Raw genomic sequence first — 24,065 nt, 5'->3', positions numbered from 1 at the left:
TGCTACCCTTCCACCTGGTCTCCTGCACACACAGTTTATCTACCTTCCTTCTCTCCATCATGTCCGCCAGCTCTCTACCTTTCCCTGTCATTTTGCCAATGTTAAGAGTCCCTATTCTCTGACCTGTACTCCTGTCTTTCCTCTTCTCTCTGTGTCTACGAATCCTTCTACCTCCTTTCCTTCTTCGATCAACAGTAGTCCAATCTCCGCCAGCACCCTGTAGGTCAACAGCACTGGTGGCGGGCGTTGTTAACCCGGGCCTCAACCAATCCGGTATGGAATTCCCACCGATGATTCGCATTTTTAAATTTGGCATGTTTTTATGCTGGATGCCCTTCCTGATGCAACCCTCTCTATTTATCCGGGCTTGGGACCGGCACAGAAGTCACTGTCTGGCAACCCCCTGTGGCTAGATTAGTTTTAACTAGCTTATATATGCATATAATCTGAGTTATTGCTATGTGGCTTGTGAATTTTTCACTACAGATCAATGGGGTTTTATAATTATACTGTATTTTTGTATTAATCTAGTTATGAAAAGTAACTAGTAACTAAAGTTATAAAATAAATGTAGTGGAGTAAAAAGTACAGTGCAAGTATTGCAAGGTAATTCATACATTAAAAGAATTCCCACTCTGGGTCCTCTGGTAAAAATGAATTGATCATGCATATGGACTGTTAAATGGATTATAGTACAGGGTGAATCAAGCATATATAATATACCTGACTGCACAGTAAGCTTACATTGGTTATTACCAATGCTAAGGTCTTCTTCAAGGCAAGTCCAATATGAATGTCAAACAGACACTTATCTCATATTTGATATCAAGACAGAATCTGTGATATCATCAGCAATTTACACAGGTGCATCTAAGTTAAACATAACAAACCCGAGAGCAACCTCCATTACATACCTGATTCACAGCTTTATTTTGTGAATCAAATATATAACATCCTGTAGGCATGTTATGATAATGGATAATGTAAACTAACATAGCCCTGTCTACATAAAAGATGAGGCACTGAGTTGGCTTTATCTTAGCTCATAGTGAATCTCCTATATCTCTGCATGTTAGCATTATTATTGCGTGCCGATGTTAGCATATACAGTGGTGTGAAAAAGTGTTTGCCCCCTTACTGATTTCTTATCTTTTTGCATGTTTGTCACACTGTAATGTTTCAGATCGTCAAACAAATTTATATATTAGTCAAAGATAACACAAGTAAACACATCATGCAGTTTTTAAATGAAGGTTTTTATTATTAAGGGAAAACAAAATCCAAAACTATATAGCCCTGTGTGAACAAGTGTTTGCCCCCCTGTCAAAACACTGGTTTATCGCACCTGAGTTCAATTTCTCTAGCCACACCCAGGCCTGATTACTGCCACACCTGTTCGCAATCAAGAAATCACTTAAATAGGACCTGCCTGACAAAGTGAAGTAGACCAAAAGATCCTCAAAAGCTAGACATCATGCCGAGATCCAAAGAAATTCAAAACCAAATGAGAAAGAGAATAATTGAGCTCTATCAGTTTGGAAAAGGTTATAAAGCCATTTCTAAAGCTTTGGGACTGCAGCGAACCACAGTGAGAGCCATTATCCACAAATGGCGAAAACATGGAACAGTGGAGAACCTTCCCAGGAGTGGCCGGCCGACCAAAATTACCCCAAGAGCGCAGCGACAACTCATCCAAGAGGTCACAAAAGACCCCACAACAACATCCAAAGAACTGCAGGCCTCACTTGCCTCAGTTAAGGTGAGTGTTCATGACTCCACCATAAGAAAGAGACTGGGCAACAATGGTTTGCATGGCAGAGTTCCAAGACGAAAACCACTGCTGAGCAAAAAGAACATAAAGGCTCGTCTCAGTTTTGCCAGAAAACATCTTGATGATCCCCAAGACTTTTGGGATAATACTCTGTGGACAGACGAGACAAAAGTTGAACTTTTTGGAAGGTGTGTGTCCCATTATGTGTGGCGTAAAAGTAACACCGCATTTCAGAAAAAGAACATCATACCAACAGTAAAATATGGTGGTGGTAGTGTGATGGTCTGGGGCTGTTTTGCTGCTTCAGGCCCTGGAAGACTTGCTGTGATAAATGGAACCCTGAATTCTGCTGTGTACCAAAATATCCTGGAGGAGAATGTCCGGCCATCCGTTTGTGCCCTCAAGCTGAAGCGAACTTGGGTTCTGCAGCAGGACAATGATGCAAAGCACACCAGCAAGTCCACTTCTGAATGGCTGAAGAAAAACAAAATGAAGACTGGAGTGGCCTAGTCAACGTCATGACCTGAATCCAATTGAGATGCTGTGGCATGACCTTAAAAAGGCAGTTCATGCCCGAAAACGCTCCAATGTGGCTGACTTACAACCATTCTGCCAAGATGAGTGGGCCAAAATTCCTCCACAGCGCTGTAAAAGACTCATGGCAAGTTATCGAAAATGCTTGATTGCAGTTGTTGCTGCTAAGGGTGGCCCAACCAGTTATTAGGTTTAGGGGGCAAACACTTGTTCACACAGGGCTATATAGTTTTGGATTTTGTTTTCCCTTAATAATAAAAACCTTCATTTAAAAACTGCATGATGTGTTTACTTGTGTTATCTTTGACTAATATATAAATTTGTTTGACAATCTGAAACATTACAGTGTGACAAACATGCAAAAAGATAAGAAATCAGTAAGGGGGCAAACACTTTTTCACACCACTGTAGCTCTAAACACCGCTGTGTCTACATGCAGCCTCAAAGAGCTGCTAGCATGGCTTTAGACTCGTTTCTCACGCAGCCATTACATGGCTGTTTCACTTTAATACTCTTCTTTAAGCTATTGTATAAAGTTAGAAGTGATTACAGCAACAAACCAAAATGCTGGATTAATGACAATAATCATTTTATTTGTGTAACATTTGACCAAGTGATTCACAAAACATGAAAAATCTGAAATGAGCTTAAACAACACTCCAGAGAGCTGAATAGTCACTGTTATAAGATAACACTGCAGGTGAATCTATGAGCACTACGGCTCAGTCTTTATGCAGTATACTACTCAAAGGCTAAATATAATGTATATTTTACAGTGTATATGTCCAGCTGTTTTTTCACACCCATATGGTGACAGATACAATAAATAATGAATAAGTAATTCTGTTGACCTGTATCCTTAACTCAGTTTAAGAATAAATAAAATAAATAATAGGTACAAAATAATACATTAATGTGTTGCAATACAATATAACAAACATGCTTCATATTGTTTGATTATCAGTAACAAATAGAAAATATATAAAGCATTACTGTCAACATTTAAATATCAAACAAACATATCATGAGATAATGTTTGACCTAAACAACACTTGACTGAGCCAATAGATTATTGAAAGTACTGTGCATCTCGTTAACTATATGATACATCTATCTAAAAATGGATGGATTGTGAAGAAATTAGACAAATATGTTTAAAGCAGACAGTTATCACTCTTGTGCCAAATTCTGTCACTGACATGCTGGGTCATTGCTGAATGCCATTTGTTGAGAAGGCTATCCACAGCACTGTAAGACCACTGCGGAAACAGGTTAACAGTCCTCTATCGCTATCTGAAGTTGTTGAAATGAGCCGCTATTGCTGTTGAGCTGCATTTTCAGGCTATCCAGTTTCTTATGGAGGCATTTTGGTGACATGACCGGCTTCCTGTTCACAGGCTGTGAACAAAAGCTGCCATTTACCTGAGAAGACAAATACATGAACATGAATGTTATATATAAAGCACCATATATCTCATCAAATAGGCAACACAATAGCCATAACAACTTCATGAGGCCACAATACGCCAAGGTTGTCAGTCTGTGAGCTTGATTTGAAATTCATATTCTGTATGACTGCTCACTGCAGATTTGTATTGTAATGTGAGGGTTCCAAAGCCAGGTTGTTTTGTTTGTTTGTTTTTAGAGATCAGGCTGAACCACTGGAAGGTATGAAAACTGACTTAATTACATATTTCAGCTGAATTAATAAAAACAGTCAGTCTCTGGAATTGTGGCAATCAGGGAATGAAGCTGAAACACTGACAGCACATCATCAGCCAACTGCTACAGGTGTATTAATAGAATTAACAATAGAGCTAAAACTGCCTAGCACCAGTTAATAACTAGTAATATTGAGTGAGCTGAAAAAAAAAACAACTCATGGGAGCTGCAGTTCAACACTAACAACAGCTTTGTAATATGTGTGACAAACCACTTACCGATAAATGTTCTGCAATTTCCTTCAGCAGTGGGTTCAGATGTTTTATTTTTTTCTGAATTTCGCCGTGCAGTAACTCCAGGCCTTTAGTGAAATAATCAGGAAAGCCACATTCCTGTTCGGTAGATAAAAACAGCGACATTAGTGCACACAAAAGCATGAGGATGGGTCTCTTGGAAACAACAGTTGTGAAAACAATCTGTTTAGTAGCTGTTCTGGGGTTCTGATCATACCATGTGATCCTAATCCGCAGGATCTGGTCATGCCACCTCTTTTCATGTGTAGATTTAGCCTAATGAATGTCTTAGATAATGATCAGTTGTTACTAGGTAATTTTCACATTTAAAGGGATTCCTGGGATTGCTTGCTTCATATATGTGCCAGTAATTTTGGATTTGCTTTTGTTTTCCACTGATCTATTTCAGATTGACTCCAGTTTCAGATTGAAACCAAACAATAACACAGTGTGGACAGGACTAAAGAACTGGCGCATGTTGTTCACTGAAATAGCTCTAATGCCTGGCTAGCTGGGCCCTAAAACCACGTGTGAAAACTCAGCATGAGTTTTTAAAGTCAGTTATCACATGAGAAGAAACTCTCTGAGTAGCACAGATATTACATTTTCTGTGTAATGGAATATCAGGATCATTTTACATTCTCTTTTTCTCGCTAGCACTCACAACCAAAACACACACGTCTTACCTGCTGTGACACGCTGAAGTTAAAACACTGGCATTTTTCATCCTATGGACACAAAGTGAAGAGATGATGTCAAACTGCTGTCAACAATTACGGTGACTTTTCTGACCCACGTCCTGTGTCTGAGATCTCATATTTGTTGTAATCAGTCAGTACTGTAGTCAGCTTCTTTCACAATCAACAGTGCAACAGTAACTCTCTTTTTCAGGACGTAAATTTAAAGAACCTATAAGTTGTATTTTTTACACACTACAAACACAAAGAATTGGAGGTGGATTAAATCAGCTGAAAAAGAATTGTGCATCCACCAGTCAACAAAGCTATGCACAAATAAACAAGAGTAATTTAGATGAGATAACAGCAAAGAGGAAGTGGTTAAAGATGTCACGGTGCTGAAGCTATATGTGTGCACTGCAGAACATCAACATGGTCATTATACAGAATGCAGTCCTGAGCATTTTGGCAGTTTTCATCGTCGCATAGTGAAGATTTTCGGCATGTTAACTCATTTTCCACGACATTCTGCTGATGTAGAAGTAACTTTAAACATTTTTTATATTTTAAAAAAAGATTACATTTGTTTTTTTTGCGGTTTCCTCAGGGTGCACTTGTATGCAGACATATGCAGTTAAACTGTCTGTGCCTGTTTCCTTTCTCTTCCACTATCACTATGAAGCATCTCCAACATTACAACATCTTTGAGTTAAAGCACAGGATGATGTTGCATGCAACTGTTTTATTTTAATCGTTTTGTTTCTTTTCAATTTATTTATTGTGAAGAACTGGGATTTTTGACAATTCAAAGTAAGAAATAAATATTTTCTCAAAGTATAAATTTGTCAGAAAATAAAATAATCGGAATTGCATGGCGAGGAAATATCCATCTAAGTGTTTTACAATATTTGTCACCTTTGTGTGCTACTTTAATCTCAGTAATAAGGGTTGAAACATCAGAAGTGGACAGCTTCTGCTCAGCAAGAATTCTGTGGTATTTAGAGTGATATTGCCTCCTTGCGCAATCATTAAAATCAGTCATTTAAAATCCATGAAGCAGTTTAGGTAGGTGGAGAATTAAGGTGAAAAAGCCAAATTTAGCTAATGAAAATGGCCGCAATCAGAGAGTGCGGCAAAGTGCTGAGATCAAGTCAGGGTCATGGCAACAGAAGATGTCAGATGAAAAAATAGAAAACATCATGGTAGACTTACTTTAATTTGAACCGGGTCGCAGTTCTCAGGACAGTCCTGTTCATACAGAAAGAGGAACAATGTTTAATACATCACACCAGTAGCATCAGCTAATCAAAAGATGAACAAAATGACAAATGGAGTCCCATCAGTGACAACTGATAAGCTGCTTGTTACCCACTCCACCCACACAGCATTGTCAGTTATCACTGTTGCCTTTGTAAGGAGAAGGGTGCAATTAAAATACTTCGCTCAGTGTCTGTGATATTACCAAGAACTCTTTTATTGCTGACGTTTTGTATTTGATTGTTTTACTCTGGATTCACCACTGACCTTGACCACACACACCCATGCATGTTTCACTTTCTAGAGACTAACCATAACCTTAACTATAACCACTACCTGCCTAACACCTAGCCCTTCATCTAACCTTACACCAAGTCGTCATTCCAAATTTACTTTGTGCGGACTAGCGTCCGTACCAGACCGGGTTTTACCCTAGGCATACTTAAACACTATCAGTTATAATTACTATACACTGTCATGTAAACAAAACAATAAAAAGGATAATATGTGAATTATGCCATTTGTGTTATATTGTAATTGCAACTGTTAAAAAATACAAGATGACTGAAAAGATTTAATAGAAACATTTTGACAACTTATTTTATGAAAATATGAAAACACCCCACCCTTCACCCATCTACAAAAGAAAGTCTATAAGAAAGCAACAAATGCTGACTTTGTTTACAGTATAAAAGCAAAGTACCATCACATTTATACAATACTGAGCTTCTGACCTGCAGCACAATGCATCTGCAGTCTAACTAATGTATCTGAAAAGATGGATGCCACCTTACCGTCACACTTTCTCCCAGCTTGTTCACATTGGTGCTGAACTCATGCAGTTCATCTTTGGGAATAGGGGATGAGTGATAAACAGTTACGAAAAGGGGCAGCAGCATCAGCAGAGACAGCATCCATGTAGAGTAGGAGGAGGTCAACGTGGCCATGACTAGTGGATAGGTTAGGTTTATGACAGAAGTCTTAGGGTTTTGTGCAAATTAATTTCCAAGTCTATATTTAAACTTCACTGAGTTTTGTCTGGGTTTTCTACTCCAGGTTTGGTTCCAGCTATGGTCCAGTCAACTATGCCTACACCTGTATAAGCTTTCTAAATCTCATAGAAAGTCTTGTTGTATGTGCTTGAACCTTCTCTGAGGCTTTGTCAGTGGACAGACAACAGGGCTGCCGCTTATAACACTCCAGGATGACATTTCCAAACTACGGGGGAATCCCTGCATGGTTACTCAAATATATACCGTAAAATAGTGCATGACATCACATCTGTGTTATTACCTGCCACATCAGTGAGATCTGATTAGTTATGACTAACGGCAGGAAAAAAAACAAGTCAACTCTTCCTCTGCAGTTTAAAGGCTGTGAAGAAGTGTAGTTTTATCCAGCTTGTATATCCAAGGCTGGGATTGGCTCCAGTTTATTTGCATTTCCTTTTAGTCACTTTTAGTGTCTCTTTCAGTTGTTTTATCTCACTTTGTAGTTGTTTTTGCATCTCTTTGTGGTCTTTCTGTATCTCTGTGATAGTTTTACTAATTTTCCCAAGAGAAATGTTAATAGTCATTTCAAACAGAAGCTCTGTAGACCCAATCAGTAATCCATCCATGCTTAAAGCTTCACTTGAGGGTGCTCTCAAAATAGCCAAAAAGCAAAAAACTGGACTGCAAAAACTGACCCCTAGGCAAACACACATATAAACATTAATATATGAATGAAAATAAATTACCAAAAATATACCACAAAAGTAACTCATAAGGAGGGGTTGGTGTGGTGGAGGGAGTTGCAGCAGTGAGACACATTGGCATTAGCATAATATAGAGGTACTCAGTACATACTGAAAAATCTCTGAAGGTATAATCCTTAAGATGTTCTTGACCTCAATCTCCATTTTTATTAATACTTAAGATCTGCATTTTTCTACAATGTCCAGTGGTAAAAAGTAACTAAGTACATTTATTCAAGTACTCTACTTACTGTAAGTGCAGTTTTGAGATATCTGTACTTTACTTGAGCGTTTTCATTTTCAGATACTTTGACTTCACTTCATTTCAGAGAAAACAGTTCTACAGAGGAATCATCGAGTCTGTTCTCTGCTCCTCCATCACTGTCTGGTTTGGCTCAGCAACCAAACAGGACAAGTACAGACTTCAGTGGACAGTGTGGTACTGAGACTTTTACTTAAGCAAGCAAACTGAGTACCTTTTCCACCACTGGCAATGTCCATTCAGTATCCACGAGTTCCAATCCCAAGATTATGTGATGAGAAATTACATACGTATGCAGAAGTTCGTTTCTAGGTAGTGGCAGACTCGCATCTTCACAGACAAACAAGATTCAAGGGAAGGGATGTATGCATGTAATTCTGCACAGTATTGTCTCACTGATATCAGTCTCATTGTCTACTGCTGAGTGTCTTACAACCATTACTGCTAAAGGAAACCTCACAAAATGGTTATTGTTAGAACCTTGGTGATGTAGGGAGTGTTACTAGTGTAGCAGGGGAGCTAATGGCTAATGTGCGAGCCAGCCCATGCTAGCTCCAGTTAGCTGGACATCTGAAGTCTGATCTTGGTAACGGTTGCTTGATAACAGGTGATGTTGGTTAACACACATGATGTCACCCTGTTCTGCTATTCTATTACCTTCTCCAGGACTAACCAAATCTATGTAGCTATGAAACAACAATGTGGGTTTAAACTTCATGCAGAATTCCACTGAATAATGAAATTAATACACAAGTGACTTTGTTTCCACTGTAACTTTTGTTCATTCAGATAAATGTATCTATAAATTTCAATGAAATTGTGAATTTCCCCTAAAGCTGTTTGGTGTCAGCAGAATTAATCTAACAAGATTAAACCTCAAAAGGTTACTTTATTACAGAAGGAGATAATGTTATAGACCAAAACAGCAAATCTTACTAATTTCCACATCACACAGTATATACAACGCTTTCAGTTAATGCCCGTAAGTAGAAAGACCCAGCACTAATCACTGCAGTCAGTGGGATACTCAGAAAACGGCAGTGACGTAATAGATGAATGATAGAAAGCAAAACCACATCTAAGACTTGCCAACAGTTCACTTCATATCAGTGCAACACACTTATTACTCATCATTCATTCATTACATTGATGTTACAATACACTAAACAGTAAAGTGAAGATGCTTAATAAAATGAATAGTTGTCATTTGTCAACTTTAGTGAAGTAAAGAGAGAAAAGCTAAATCAAGTCAGAATTTGCCTCATCGAGTTGTCCTCAGTACAGACTTTAGATTGTGCAGTAAAGTGGAAAACATCTCACACAATGCCAGCACGGTTCATCTGCCTGTGGCTGTTCACAGCACGGCTCGGTGTGACTACACCCCGCACAGTTGTAGTAGTTAGGGTCTGGTGTGAACTGAATTATTTCAGGCAAATCATCCCAATTCAAATAATCATTTAATATTACATTAATACTAACTGCAGCACCATCGTTCCTCCTAACCCATAGCTATCCCAACTTTTATCTTCTCCCAGTTACACATCCTCCTATTGCTTAAGCCAGAGTCACAGTTTTATGCCAGCTCTACACCCCTTCTTCCGGGAATTGTCTGAGATATCCAGTACATCAACTTCTAGGACGCACTGACCCAGCGCACACAAACATTTAAGGCTGAAGCTTCCCATTTATGGGAGGCTTCTCTCTGGATGCTTACTCATAAATTAAACAAAGAGGACATGAGCCAGGATCTTCTTGCTTGAGCATACTATCAGTAGATAGTTCCCAAGGATCCTCATGCACAAACATCTCCAAACAATTAAGAGAAGAGAAACAGATCTCTCCATCCATCCATCCATCTTCTTCTGCTTATCTGAGACCGGGTCGCAGGGGCAGCAGTCTAAGCAAAGATGCCCAGACTTTCTTCTCTCCAGACACTTCCTCCAGCTCCTCTGGGGGAATGCTGAGTTGTTCCCAGGCCAGCTGAGAGACATAGTCCCTCCAGCGTGTCCTAGGTCTTCCCCAGGGCCTACTCCTGGTGGAACATGCCCAGAACACCTCCCCAGGAAGGTGCCCAGGAGGCATCCGAAACAGATGCCCGAGCCACCTCAGCTTGCTCCTCTGGATGTGGAGGAGCAGCGGTTCTAATCTGAGCTCCTCCCGTGCTCCTCACCCTATCTTTAAGGGTGCGCCCGGCCACCCTGCAGAGAAAGCTCATTTCGGCCGCCTGTATCCGGGATCTTGTCCTTTTGGTCATGACCCAAAGCTCATGACCATAGCTGAAAGTAGGAACACAGATTGACCAGTAAATCGAGAGCTTCGCCTTACAGCTCAGCTCCTTCTTCACCACGACGGACCGGTACATCGACTGTACTACTGGCTATCTCCAGATTTATAAAGCGGAATAACCTTTGCTATTTTCATACTATTAGGAAATTTTCCTGATTGAAAGGACAAATTAAAGATATAAGTTAGTGGTTTAGAACAACCATCAATTACTGATTTAATAATAGACATGCTTATTCCATTACTGTCAGTCGATGTCTCATTGTCACATTTATGAATTATATGTCTAACCTCCATTTCTTCTATTGGTTTAAGGAACATAGAGTGCTGATTTTTTTCAATAAAATTAGCAATAGTGCCATAGGACACATCATTGTCACAAATATTCTTTGCTAATTCAGGCCCCACATTAACAAAGAAGTCATAAAAATAATGAACAGAACTGGTGACAAAGGGCAGCCCTGCCGGAGTCCAACATGCACTGGAAACAAGTCTGACTTACTGCCGTTGTTGCGAACCAAGCTCCTGCTCCGGTCGTACAGGGACCGAACGGCCCTTAGCAGAGGGCCCCGGACCCCATAGTCCCAAAGCACCCCCCACAGGGCGCTGTGGGGTACACAGTCGAATGCCTTCTCTAAATCCACAAAACACATGTGGACTGGTTGGGCAAACTCCCATGAACCCTCCACCACCCTGAAGATGGTATAGAGCTGGTCCAGTGTTCTGTGGCCAGGAACAGATCTCTTCAAGATTATATAAACACTTAGCTCACCCTTACATAACTACTACAAATATCTATATGTAAACTACACACCATATTCTATTACATATCACCTCTGGACTGGTACCTTGTTTGTTTTTGACCACTACACAGTCACTGTTGCACTCTAACAAGCCATGCTGGCATGGTGTGAATGTTTTTCCACAATATTTCTCCCAGCAAGGAGGTAGCGACACATCATATATTACTCTTCGATTCAGTACGTCTCAAAATAGGCACTTGAGTCATATGAATGAATTTCAGATCTTGTTTCATATACTACAGAAAAGTGAAACTTGACACAGTTGCCATACAGTAGATTTAGCAAACCCCAATGTTGGTCGCAATGGATTTTGTTGTGCCACCTGAAGAATAAGTTCATGTACTCATCACTCTCACTATTCCTCAGTATTATGAGATGATATGTAGTAAAATCGTAATTTAAATGCACTTTGTTGCTGACAGAGAAGTATCACTGTAAGATCTAGAGAAATCTAAGGAATTTAGGTTTTAAAAATGTGGAGTTCAGGAGGAATTGTGTGGTCTGTGCTTTATGATATTAACATTAAACATGATGATATGTTTTTAAAAATAGCAACTGTTTTTCAGAAATAATTCTGGACTCTGTCTTACAGGAGAAGAATTGCAGAGAAGGGCTCATCACCTGAACCTGACCAGAGATCAGTAAGTACCATTAGATCCTTCTTGTCTGCTGTATTCATGGGGTAGGACTGGATAAGTCTGACTTCTTCCTACTCCATTCAAGCATGTACTAGGTATAAGCAAATTGATATTGGATTAGCATTTGTTGGATATGTGTAAAATTATGTGTGTTGATATATCAACTGTCTTTACATGCTTGAAAGAATAAATAAATCAAATCAAATCAAATAAATCAAATCAAAAATCACACACGTAGAGAGCAGATGAAACAGGGTTTGATGCAGTTTTCCAGGACAAAATACTAAATTAATTGTATTGCATAGTCGTTTGCTGCTTTGGTGTTTAAAGACACCAATCGTATGATTTGATCCATGGGTTGAACAAGAGTTCTTCGACTCTGTAACACATTTAAAATTCACTTTAAAAACAGTCATTTATTCTGAAAGCTGAAAATGTTTTTATTTCTCAACTCTGAAAGGCTGACTAATTTAAAGGTGCAAAGGGATTTATGTGGCCTGCAATGATGGCCGATAGAAGGCTAAAGAAGTGGTGGGCTCATCTTATCTCTCTGCTGTGACAAATATAGTAGGTCTGAATGCAAAGGCAGACAGTTTCCCACCTGACTGACTGTTTATGAAAGGGAAAATTCAGTGTCTTCCCCTGAACTTTCACATTTCACTCAGGTCACTCTTTATGACAAAGGCTTGCTGAACTTGATCTTAGATCTGTTATTGTTCTGTCTACTCTTTTATGTCTGAATAGTTTTAAATGCATAAATAAAGTGAACCTGCAGAGTAGTATTTCTAATATGTAGCATTTCCGATAAAGAGCTTTGATTTGACATGCGTAATGGCAAGGTACTGTACAGCACATTCCATGTTGAGATTAATTCATGTGTTTTCTCAGTGTTATCTGATAGTGCTGAAGTTAAGATCAGCATGAAAGAATGCAGCTTATCTTACTACTGGTCTTTCTATGAGTGGAACGGGACAACCACAGCAACTGCTCTGCTCATTGATTGCCGTAAACCACGTAGATGACATAAAAGCTAAGGGTTCCCCTTTTCATTACATATTTCATCCAGCTGGGGGAGTTTCGGTGAGGAAGGACAGCACCAAAACAAGTCAGTGAGCAAAGATATCGCAGCTTTTTTAAATGTAGGGCGCAGTTTTTACAACTGTCATAAAATGTTTGGGAGTGGTAACAGACAATAAATTAAGCTGGAAACCACAAATAAATGATGTTAAAGCAAAAATGTCTATTGTATCAAGTACCAAATACCAATCATGTACCAAGCTTAAGATTTTTATAATCAAGATCTATGTATACATAGTTGCATATTTGAATTATTGAGTAGATCAGAATCAGAATTTGATTTATTGGCCATGTGTGTTGAACACATGAGGAATCTGACTCTGGTACAGCGGCTCTCATTACATATGTACATGGCCTTATGTAAAGCAGCAGTGGGCAAGTAACCAATATAAGGCTGAGAACAGAAGTAAAGAAGTAATGTGCATGTCATGATTCTGTCCCATTTGCTTTCTGTTATGCTTTTATTTTGATTATACTTCCTGTCCCCAGCTTACCCTGACTCCTGGGAACTTTAGCTCATTATCCAAATTGGTTTTTACCTGCTTCTGATAATCCACAAACCTGCTCACTAGAGTATATAGCAGCTTCTCACCCTATGGGAAGCTGCCAGATTGATCTCTTAAGTTCTGTGCAGACTTTCCAATATTCTTGTTTTCTTTGAGATTCCTGATGTGACCTTGGATTGTTTAGGCCACCAATTCTGCCTTGCCCTCTTGATTTGGACTGCTTTCTGTGTATGGATTATCGGACTTCCCTCTCTGACCTCTCGTTTGTGGATTCCTCGGCTGTGTAAGTTTGCTGGCTCTGACCCTGGACTGTGTTTTTGACCTGAGTGTGTGTATTGTGTTTAAGTAGTTTTCTGTATCGTTTTGTTGTTCCGTGCTCTTATTAAAGAGACATTCACTTATCCTCGTCTGGCTATATAATTGAGTTCACCCTTGATATTATTGGCAGCTTCACACATCGATTCATGACAGTGCAATCAAGCAAAGGAATATGCATTAGGAGTAAAAATAGTTGTATACACACACACCATCTGGATTTGGTGGATTGATATGTACAAGGTATATATTTACTGGTGTTGCACTGAGGGTTATTGTCCAGTCATACTGTTGTGGGTTAAGTGTTCATCAGAGTGATGGCCTGGGGGAGAAGCTATCCCTGTGCCTGGTTGTCTTGGTGCACAGTGACCTGTAACGCTGTCCAGGAGGGACGACTTCAAACAGATTGTGTCCCAGGTGTGAGGGCTCTGCAGTGATCCTCTCCCCTCCTTTTGACCTGTGAGGTGTACAGGTCATCCATGGAGGCCAGGCTTGTATCAGTAATCTTTTTTTTTTTTTTAAAACAGTCCTGACTGTCTGCTGAAGTCTGTACTTGTCCTGTTTGGTTGCTGAGCCAAACCAGACAGTGATGGAGGTGCAGAGAACAGACTCAATGATTCCTCTGTAGACCTGTATTGGCAGCTCCTGAGGCAGGTCAAACTTCCTGAGCTTGCACAGGAAGTACATTCTCTGCTGTGCCTTCTTGGCAATGGTCCTGATGTTGGATGTCCACTTCAGGTCCTGGGAGATAGTGGAGCCCAGGAACTTGTAGGACTTTACTGCTGATACAGTGATGCCAAGTATGGTGAGGGGGGGAAAGGTGGGAGGGCTCTTCCTGAAGTCCACTGTTTTGAGCGTGTTCAGCTCCAGGTTGCTGCGACTACACCACAGGACCAGCTGCTCCATCTCCCATCTGTAGGTTGACTCGTCATCGTCTGGGATGAGACCGATGACCGTTGTGTCATCTGCAAACTTTAGAAGCTTGTGAAGGGACCAGTTCTTGCTACCATGCTAACTCCGAGAGACGAGACAGTCCATGTAACTTCAAAACAGTGCTGATTTATTCAAAGATCACAGGTAAAATTAACATTACACGCTCAGATATCTTGCACCTCCAACATGCTCGCAGGCAGTTGTAAGATGAAAGACCCTGAACCGAACCAGGCCTATACATTATATCCCCTCGGTTGGGCTAGCCCCATACTACACAGAAACATCAACCGAGACGTCTCTCTCACCAGCTTTGCAGCTGGCTCTGGCAATAGTCAAAGCATGAAGCAAATCAACGTGTGAATGTGTATGTCTGTTGGTTAAGTGGTGTGTAGCTAAAAACAATCTCACAACCTCTAATATATGTCGTAACTCGAACATAGGAACATTATGGCTAACTCTACAGTTTTACACATCATAATATTAAACACCCTGTCTTCTGACAGTCATCAACTCTTCTTTCTGGTGTCCTTGACCAGATGTACCCTGCAGAAACTCATATGCAGGCCTAAGCATTTAACAGTCTAACTAGACATCCTATCTCCACTAAACATTTCTAATACATAAAGTATCTATCTGACTAAAAATATCTAACACTTGACAGAAGGGTCCTTCAAGATGCAGCCATTGGTGTAGAGTGAAAACAGCAGAAGGGAGAGCACATATCCCTGAGGGGCGCCTGTGCTGATTGTCTGGGTGCTGGATGTGGCTTTCCCCAGCCTCACCTGCTGCTTCCTGTCTGTCAGAAAGCTAGTAATCCACTGACAGGTGGGGGCAGGCACAGGGAGCTGGGTCAATTTGGAGTGGAGGATGTCTGGGATGATGGTTTTGAAGGCCGAGCTGAAGTCCACAAGGAGGGCCCGTGCATAGGTCCCTGGGGAGTCAAAGTGTTGCAGGATGTAATGCAGTGCCATGCTCACTGCATCGTCCACTGACCTGTTTGCCCGGTAGGTGAACTGCAGAAGGTCTAGCAGGGGATCTATGATGTCCTTTAGGTGGGCCGACACCAGTCTTTCAAAGCACTTCATAACTACAGATGTCAGGGCGACAGGTCTGTAGTCATTCAAGTCCACTGAGGACTTGGGGACTGGGATGATGGTGGAGCGTTTGAAGTAGGAGGAGACTTCACACAGCTCCAGTGACCTGTTGAAGAGGAGTGTGAAGATGGGGGGGCAAGCTGATCAGCGCACACTTTTTTTTTTTTTTTTTTTTTTTTGAAACCCCACATTGTTTACAGATGGTTGGGGGTGGGGGGCGGGAGAGAATGGTGGTGATTGTTGGGGGAGCAGCTGCTGGATCTGAGGTGGGGAGGGTGGTGTGGGGGGATGTTTGTCAAACCTGCAGTAGAACACATTCAGGTTGCCTGCTAGTTGACTGTCCTCCACAGCAGGGGGGGGTGGTTTTTTATAGCCAGTGAGGTTCAGGCTTTTCCACACAGATGAGGGGTCATTGGCTGAAACCTGAGCTTTCAGCTTTTCAGAGTATCTCCTCTTTGCTACTTTGATCTCCCTTGTCAGTGTACAGCCAGTTTATGAAAGGGAAAATTCAGTGTCTTCCCCTGAACTTTCACATTTCACTCAGGTCACTCTTTATGACAAAGGCTTGCTGAACTTGATCTTAGATCTGTTATTGTTCTGTCTACTCTTTTATGTCTGAATAGTTTTAAATGCATAAATAAAGTGAACCTGCAGAGTAGTATTTCTAATATGTAGCATTTCCGATAAAGAGCTTTGATTTGACATGCGTAATGGCAAGGTACTGTACAGCACATTCCATGTTGAGATTAATTCATGTGTTTTCTCAGTGTTATCTGATAGTGCTGAAGTTAAGATCAGCATGAAAGAATGCAGCTTATCTTACTACTGGTCTTTCTATGAGTGGAACGGGACAACCACAGCAACTGCTCTGCTCATTGATTGCCGTAAACCACGTAGATGACATAAAAGCTAAGGGTTCCCCTTTTCATTACATATTTCATCCAGCTGGGGGAGTTTCGGTGAGGAAGGACGGCACCAAAACAAGTCAGTGAGCAAAGATATTGCAGCTTTTTTAAATGTAGGGCGCAGTTTTTACAACTGTAATAAAATGTTTGGGAGTGGTAACAGACAATAAATTAAGCTGGAAACCACAAATAAATGATGTTAAAGCAAAAATGTCTATTGTATCAAGTACCAAATACCAATCATGTACCAAGCTTAAGATTTTTATAATCAAGATCTATGTATACATAGTTGCATATTTGAATTATTGAGTAGATCAGAATCAGAATTTGATTTATTGGCCATGTGTGTTGAACACATGAGGAATCTGACTCTGGTACAGCGGCTCTCATTACATATGTACATGGCCTTATGTAAAGCAGCAGTGGGCAAGTAACCAATATAAGGCTGAGAACAGAAGTAAAGAAGTAATGTGCATGTCATGATTCTGTCCCATTTGCTTTCTGTTATGCTTTTATTTTGATTATACTTCCTGTCCCCAGCTTACCCTGACTCCTGGGAACTTTAGCTCATTATCCAAATTGGTTTTTACCTGCTTCTGATAATCCACAAACCTGCTCACTAGAGTATATAGCAGCTTCTCACCCTATGGGAAGCTGCCAGATTGATCTCTTAAGTTCTGTGCAGACTTTCCAATATTCTTGTTTTCTTTGAGATTCCTGATGTGACCTTGGATTGTTTAGGCCACCAATTCTGCCTTGCCCTCTTGATTTGGACTGCTTTCTGTGTATGGATTATCGGACTTCCCTCTCTGACCTCTCGTTTGTGGATTCCTCGGCTGTGTAAGTTTGCTGGCTCTGACCCTGGACTGTGTTTTTGACCTGAGTGTGTGTATTGTGTTTAAGTAGTTTTCTGTATCGTTTTGTTGTTCCGTGCTCTTATTAAAGAGACATTCACTTATCCTCGTCTGGCTATATAATTGAGTTCACCCTTGATATTATTGGCAGCTTCACACATCGATTCATGACAGTGCAATCAAGCAAAGGAATATGCATTAGGAGTAAAAATAGTTGTATACACACACACCATCTGGATTTGGTGGATTGATATGTACAAGGTATATATTTACTGGTGTTGCACTGAGGGTTATTGTCCAGTCATACTGTTGTGGGTTAAGTGTTCATCAGAGTGATGGCCTGGGGGAGAAGCTATCCCTGTGCCTGGTTGTCTTGGTGCACAGTGACCTGTAACGCTGTCCAGGAGGGACGACTTCAAACAGATTGTGTCCCAGGTGTGAGGGCTCTGCAGTGATCCTCTCCCCTCCTTTTGACCTGTGAGGTGTACAGGTCATCCATGGAGGCCAGGCTTGTATCAGTAATCTTTTTTTTTTTTTTAAAACAGTCCTGACTGTCTGCTGAAGTCTGTACTTGTCCTGTTTGGTTGCTGAGCCAAACCAGACAGTGATGGAGGTGCAGAGAACAGACTCAATGATTCCTCTGTAGACCTGTATTGGCAGCTCCTGAGGCAGGTCAAACTTCCTGAGCTTGCACAGGAAGTACATTCTCTGCTGTGCCTTCTTGGCAATGGTCCTGATGTTGGATGTCCACTTCAGGTCCTGGGAGATAGTGGAGCCCAGGAACTTGTAGGACTTTACTGCTCATACAGTGCTGCCAAGTATGGTGAGTGGGGGTGAGGTGGGGAGGTTCTTCCTGAAGTCCACTGTCATCTCCACTGTTATGAGCGTGTTCAGCTCCAGATTGTTGCGGCTACACCACAGGACCAGCTGCTCAACCTCCCATCTGTAGGTTGACTCGTCATCGTCTCGGATGAGACCGATGACCGTTGTGTCATCTGCAAACTTTAGAAGCTTGTGAAGGGACCAGTTCTTGCTACCATGCTAACTCCGAGAGACGAGACAGTCCATGTAACTTCAAAACAGTGCTGATTTATTCAAAGATCACAGGTAAAATTAACATTACACGCTCAGATATCTTGCGGCTAGCGCTACACTAGCCATGTTCTTCTCATTCCTCTGTCCCTGTCATCTCACCTGTCGCCGTTCTCCTGTGTACTCGCCTGCCTTGTCCTGGTCCTCTACTCCTGTTTCCTGCAATCCTCCTACTCATCTACTCGTCCTAGTCTGCTCAGCCATCCCGGTTATTGTGCTATATGTTGACTCTGTTACCTTGGTTGTGTGTGGTTTTTTTTTTTTTTTTTTTCCATTAAACCTCTTTCTACTAGCACCTGGGTCTGCAAACTTGAGTCCTACCTCAGTTCTCCCTCACCCTCCTGGTGAGGGGAACTAAACCATAACATCCCCTTCTCTCATTTTCCTGGACAGCTCCATTACACAATCCGTTCTGTACACCTGGAAACCTTGGATTGCGCTGTCTGTGACTGAGTCACTCAGCCAGGTCTCTGTGAATCATAAAGCAGCAGAGCTGGTCCTGTTGATGAGGAGTTCATCCATCTTGTTGGCTAGGGAGCAAACATTCGCTAGGTGGATAGACAGGAGTGGAGTCCAGAACCCTCTCTGGCGTAGCATGACCATAACTCTTGCCCGCTTCCCTGAACAGTGTTTTCTCCAGATCCTGTAGAGTGCAGCTGTGCCTCCAACAGATTGTCCACAAAGATTGGAGAAAGGTAGTTTGGTGTGAATTGTCCGATGTTTAGCAATTCTTCTCTGGTGAAAGTAATCTGGGATTGATTGCAAAAGACCGAGGAAACAAAGGGAAAAACAACACGCACGAGTACACAAGGCAGCTATAGTTGTCGGCGCCATCTTGCAATTAGATGTATGGGGAAAATACATTTCTATTACAATTTTAATTTATAAGTAAGCCATACATTTTGTAAATAAGACAAGTCATTATGAACCAATTAATCCACTATTAACTAAACAAGGAGTTTTCAACTAATTCCCAGGAACCACCATTCTAAGAAATGACCTGGGGACCATTGTTGTGGGATGGATAAACTGAATGGGCACTATTTTAATCCCAAAAACCACCTTGGATTTTCTAAACACTATAGATTTGCACAAACCATAAATACTATGTCGAAATGTGTTTTAAAAAAATATTCCTACAGTGAAACTGCAGTACATTATTGAATATATATATATATATATATATATATATCTGAAATGAATCATCACACACAGAATAAGACTGTACAACAGGCTTTTTTGTTTGTTTGTTTTTTTTTTTTTAACCAGACCGCAGTAAGACTGATGGCAAATGTGAAAACGTGCAAAAACCCCTCATTACCTTACTAAGTAAAATACCACATACAAGGTGTTTTATATTTGTAAGTACATAATGACCAATGCTGTTTTGACTTTCAACTTCAAGGGTGGCTGCACAGTGGCGCGGTGGTTAGTGCTGTTGCCTCACAGTGAGAAGGTTGCAGAGTTCGCAAGTGTCCTCGTGCTTGGGTGGGTTCTCTCCAGGTACTCCAGCTTCCTCCCACTGTCCAGAGACATGCGCCTTTGGTGACTCTCAATTGCCTGTGCGTGTGAGTGGTTGTTTGTCTGCATTGCAGCCTCTCCAGGGTGTACCCTGCCTTCGCCTGATTGCTGGCTGGGATTGGCTCCAGCAACCCAATTTGGGACTACACGGTATAGAAGATGAATGAACTTCAAGGGTTTTCATCATGACCATCGTAGATATTGATCAGTTAAAGAAATATTTAGTTCTAATTGAAAAATTTTATAAAGTCTTTAGTGTATCCAGAGGGAGCTGTGTGAACTCTGATAAATGCCTTCAGATGTCATTTGAGTCGGTGTTTGGCATAATATAATGTAACAGCAAATTTTGACAAGGAAGAAAAATGTGAGAAAAGACTATCTCTGGTTCTGTTGCATCAGTTTCCCTTCTTTCAAAACTGTGTGCTTGACAATGTTATAGGAGTGCAGTGGTTCGCTCTCAAACACAGAGCTGGGATCAGGATATGGTGGAAGCAGGTGGAAACTGCTAGTCTGTCTCTTTTCACAGTTACAAATACACTCACTAACACCTACTTGCTCATTAATTAAAACACTGTATTCATTTTGTTTAATCTGTACACAAATGGACATATAACAGTCATTGGTGATTTTAGGAATGACCTGCTGCTTAATCAGCAAGTGTCATCACAATGAGATTGCTAGGTTTTAAACACTAACTGCACAGCGACTAAACTAAAATCTGTAGATAGATAAAGCCTTGTTCATAACCAGTGGGTTCCCTGTGCTTCTAGTGTTTATGCCAAGCTAACTGCTGCTATAATGGATGCACATGGTGATTGGACATGGGTGAGATGCTGACCTTTCTTACAGCCCCACCTCCTGATTTTAGCCTGACAAGCTGGCTGACGCTGTAGTCTCATGTACCTTTAAAAAGTCAACAGTGTCCATGTTCCCAGCAGCAAGGCAGCAATAACAGATGTCATCCTGTCACCCAGTGCTCCATTTTGGCAGGTGCATTGTGTCCAGATGTGTGAGCCCCTGTCCTGCCTGCCTTTATTTTTATTTCCATGTCTGTCCATTCCATGCTCCCTCCCCTTTCCTCCTTCCTCTTCCTCTCTCACCTCCCTCCATTTCTCCCTTAGCTCCTGTCGTCCTGCAGGTGAAGACAGAGACAGGGAGGGGTCCTCCACACCAGGTAAGGAGGAGTCAGGGCAGTCCAGCCAGTCTGCAGCAGAGGACTGTGGGTATCCTTCCTGTGGAGAGGAGCCTGGAAACATGAACTTCCAGTAGGAGTGGCCTTTGAAGAAATAAACAGAGCCTAGAGAGGACAGAGGGACCAACAGTTTACATGTTGTCCAGTGTTTGTATTTGATTCTATAAAAGCTTGCAAAAGATGATAGTAATGATGCCATGTTTTAATGGTATTCTACTTATTACCATCACCCCTCTCATCAAAAACCTCTGTTCATGATTAGCTCATTTCATTTGCAGTTTTTGAGAAACAAAATAAAAAAAATCATCAAAACTAAACTTATATCTGCAATAACTGATGTTCTTTGTCCACATGGGGGCAGTGGAAACAACAGATTCAGGTGAGAATTTTCTTTTGATGCATTACTGCCAGAGAAGCCTTTCACACTGTTTTTTTTTTTTTAATCATTTGATAGGTTTATTATAAAAATTGTGATTATAACTATATCCTTGTAGTTTATGCCCTCACCATTGCTGTCTGTGATGATGCCATTGACTCCCTCTCTAAGCAGCTGAGACCAGGTGTCCTCTCGCTTCTCTACCACAGCGTCTCCCATGTTTCCCCATACAGGACCCTCCTCTGGGTCCCAGACCAGGCCCCACCTCCCTGCTACTGCCTCCTCCTCTTCCACTTTTGTTCTGGCCAAGTTCCCCATCCTGAGGGCAGAGAGGGGCTGAGGGTAGCCTTCCTGCAGGGACAGGTCCCTGAACAGCCAGAACTGGGAGCCTGTAGCAAGACACGAGCTGGAGAGGTTAGTTGGTGGTTTTCACATTTATCAAATAACAGTCAGGCTGAGGGCTGGAGAATGGTCACTGATATTGCTTTTCATGAACAAACTATAAATTTTCTCTTCTGAATCAACTTAAGTGTCTCTGCAAAAGGAAATTCCTTATGCCTGGATACCACTAATGAAGATGATGGCATGGTCTGACTGTCGCTCCAGCACAGCATGAAGATGTGACAGGTCAGGCGGTAGACCCCTCCACATCCTCCTGATTGAAGCCCCGTGACCAGACACCAAACCAGCGCTATTGACCCTCCACATTGTCAGACCTGGAGGACAGAATGAAGGAGAAGCAAAGGAATGGTTCAGAGACGAAGATGTGAGTGAGCATGCTAACCAGAGGCGGAGAGCTTTCATCTTGACAAATCATAAATATCTTTTTTCCTCTTTTTTGCCTAATAAGTCAGTTTTATGCCTATTCAGACCTTTGAAAAAGAAAGTCTCTCCTCGGATCCTTGCCACAGCATCAAAACTGGTGTTACAGCGATCTATGAAGGAGCTGGAGGAAGAGAACACACAGGGAGATTTATATAGAGAGCTTCATGCTTTCATTTGGTCAAATAAAATCAAACTTTAACACCCAAAGACACAGCCCCCCAGTGGCTGTCAATCAAGCACCAACAACACCCCCCTTTTTTTAAACCTCACACTCAAAGACAGACAATACAATATTGATATTTCCCCAAAGATGCAAAGATGCTCTTTGTTTTTATAATACAAAGCTATTAACATACTAAATTAAAAAGGGATGAAAAATGACTAAATGTGATCTCAGTTTGACTTGACAGTTTGGAAAAAAATTGTGAACCTTTCCTTTAAAAATTGCACTTTTGTAATGCATATTTTCAAGCTGTTAACAATCATGTAGTGTCATGTTTAACATTTCTTAAAAGCTTTGGGGAAAATACTAAAACTGTTGTAGTTCCTGGTGAAACAAATTTATACAGTATAGTTACAAGTTAAATTTTTATTATTATTTTAATTTTATTTTTTTAAATCTTGTAAGTCGTACTGTACCCATATCTGTGGTGATAGTGATGGGATCTGTGGTGCATCTGAGGTTCTGGAGTGAGGCGAGGAGTGTCAGTAGCCTGCAGCTGGTTCCTTTTACCTTTTAAAAAAAAAAATTAATAAATAAAAAATCAGTTTAAACCAAATGACAGTAAAGCAGCTAGATACTCTTGACAGTCTATTTCCTAATGAACTTCAGGGTGATACTAGAGAAGAGTTCATCTTGTGGGAACCACAAATCAGGCCAATCCATTCTGTAGGTGTGAGATATTTCACTGGAGAAGCGAAACTTGAACCTGATGGTGGTTTTAGAGCAACAGTCAGGGGATCACCAAATTCAATAGGAAACATCCTTTGGGCACCAGTTGAGATGTTTTATTTTAAAAATAATCATGTCTACCTGATAGTAGTGCTACAGGAAAAGTTAGGTCACCAAAAAGTGTAGACTTTATCCTCTGGGGACCATGAATGTCTGTACAAAATTTCACGGTAAGTCATCGAGATATTTCACTCTAGACTACAGTGGTGGATGCACTTAGCATCTACCGTGTCCATAAATCGCAATAATCACATGCATTGTCCCACTCAGCCTCCCAAAAATAGGAGCAACTGAGACAAACCTTCCTCTAGAAACTGTAAGCACATCCCTACACCGGAGACAACGGCCCTGCCACCAGAGAAAGTTGTTACAGTTTTAATGGCAGCTGCAGTACATTCCTACATCTAAATGTAACCACGTCAGAGGATGTATAAAAAGCTGCTAGATGTAAATGAACAAAAGGTGCATATCCAAATGCACAGACGTCAAGAGCTGCTGATGGGCTGGA

At 41.1% G+C, this 24,065-nt stretch overlaps 1 protein-coding gene and 1 long non-coding RNA gene across 4 annotated transcripts in view; one reads left to right on the top strand and one right to left on the bottom strand.

Moving 5' to 3' along the window:
• LOC109966439 (F-BAR and double SH3 domains protein 1-like) overlaps nt 1–7,141 on the bottom strand; it is a 30,344-nt gene extending 23,203 nt beyond the window's left edge. Inside the window, exon 1 of the mRNA XM_020611268.1 lies at nt 6,989–7,141. Within this exon, the coding sequence (XP_020466924.1) occupies nt 6,989–7,141 (153 nt within the window). The remainder of the gene's footprint in view (nt 1–6,988) is intronic.
• Nucleotides 7,142–21,333: 14,192 nt separating this feature from the next.
• LOC109966453 (uncharacterized) lies at nt 21,334–22,853 on the top strand. 3 transcript variants are annotated; one of them, XR_002275768.1, is made up of 4 exons: nt 21,334–21,386; nt 21,766–21,783; nt 21,990–22,194; nt 22,311–22,853. It is a non-coding gene; the product is annotated as an uncharacterized LOC109966453 (long non-coding RNA). The 3 variants fall into 3 exon arrangements; XR_002275769.1 differs by having other exon boundaries at nt 21,371–21,386; nt 22,014–22,194; XR_002275770.1 differs by lacking the exon at nt 21,766–21,783 and having other exon boundaries at nt 22,014–22,194.
• The last annotated feature ends 1,212 nt before the right edge of the window (nt 22,854–24,065 follow it).

Source organism: Monopterus albus, unplaced genomic scaffold, assembly GCF_001952655.1.
Source record: "Monopterus albus unplaced genomic scaffold, M_albus_1.0 scaffold111.1, whole genome shotgun sequence".
Classification (NCBI taxonomy): Eukaryota; Metazoa; Chordata; class Actinopteri; order Synbranchiformes; family Synbranchidae; genus Monopterus; species Monopterus albus.
The sequence above is the reverse complement of the archived record's forward strand: the minus strand, read 5'-3'. Positions and strand labels throughout refer to the sequence as shown.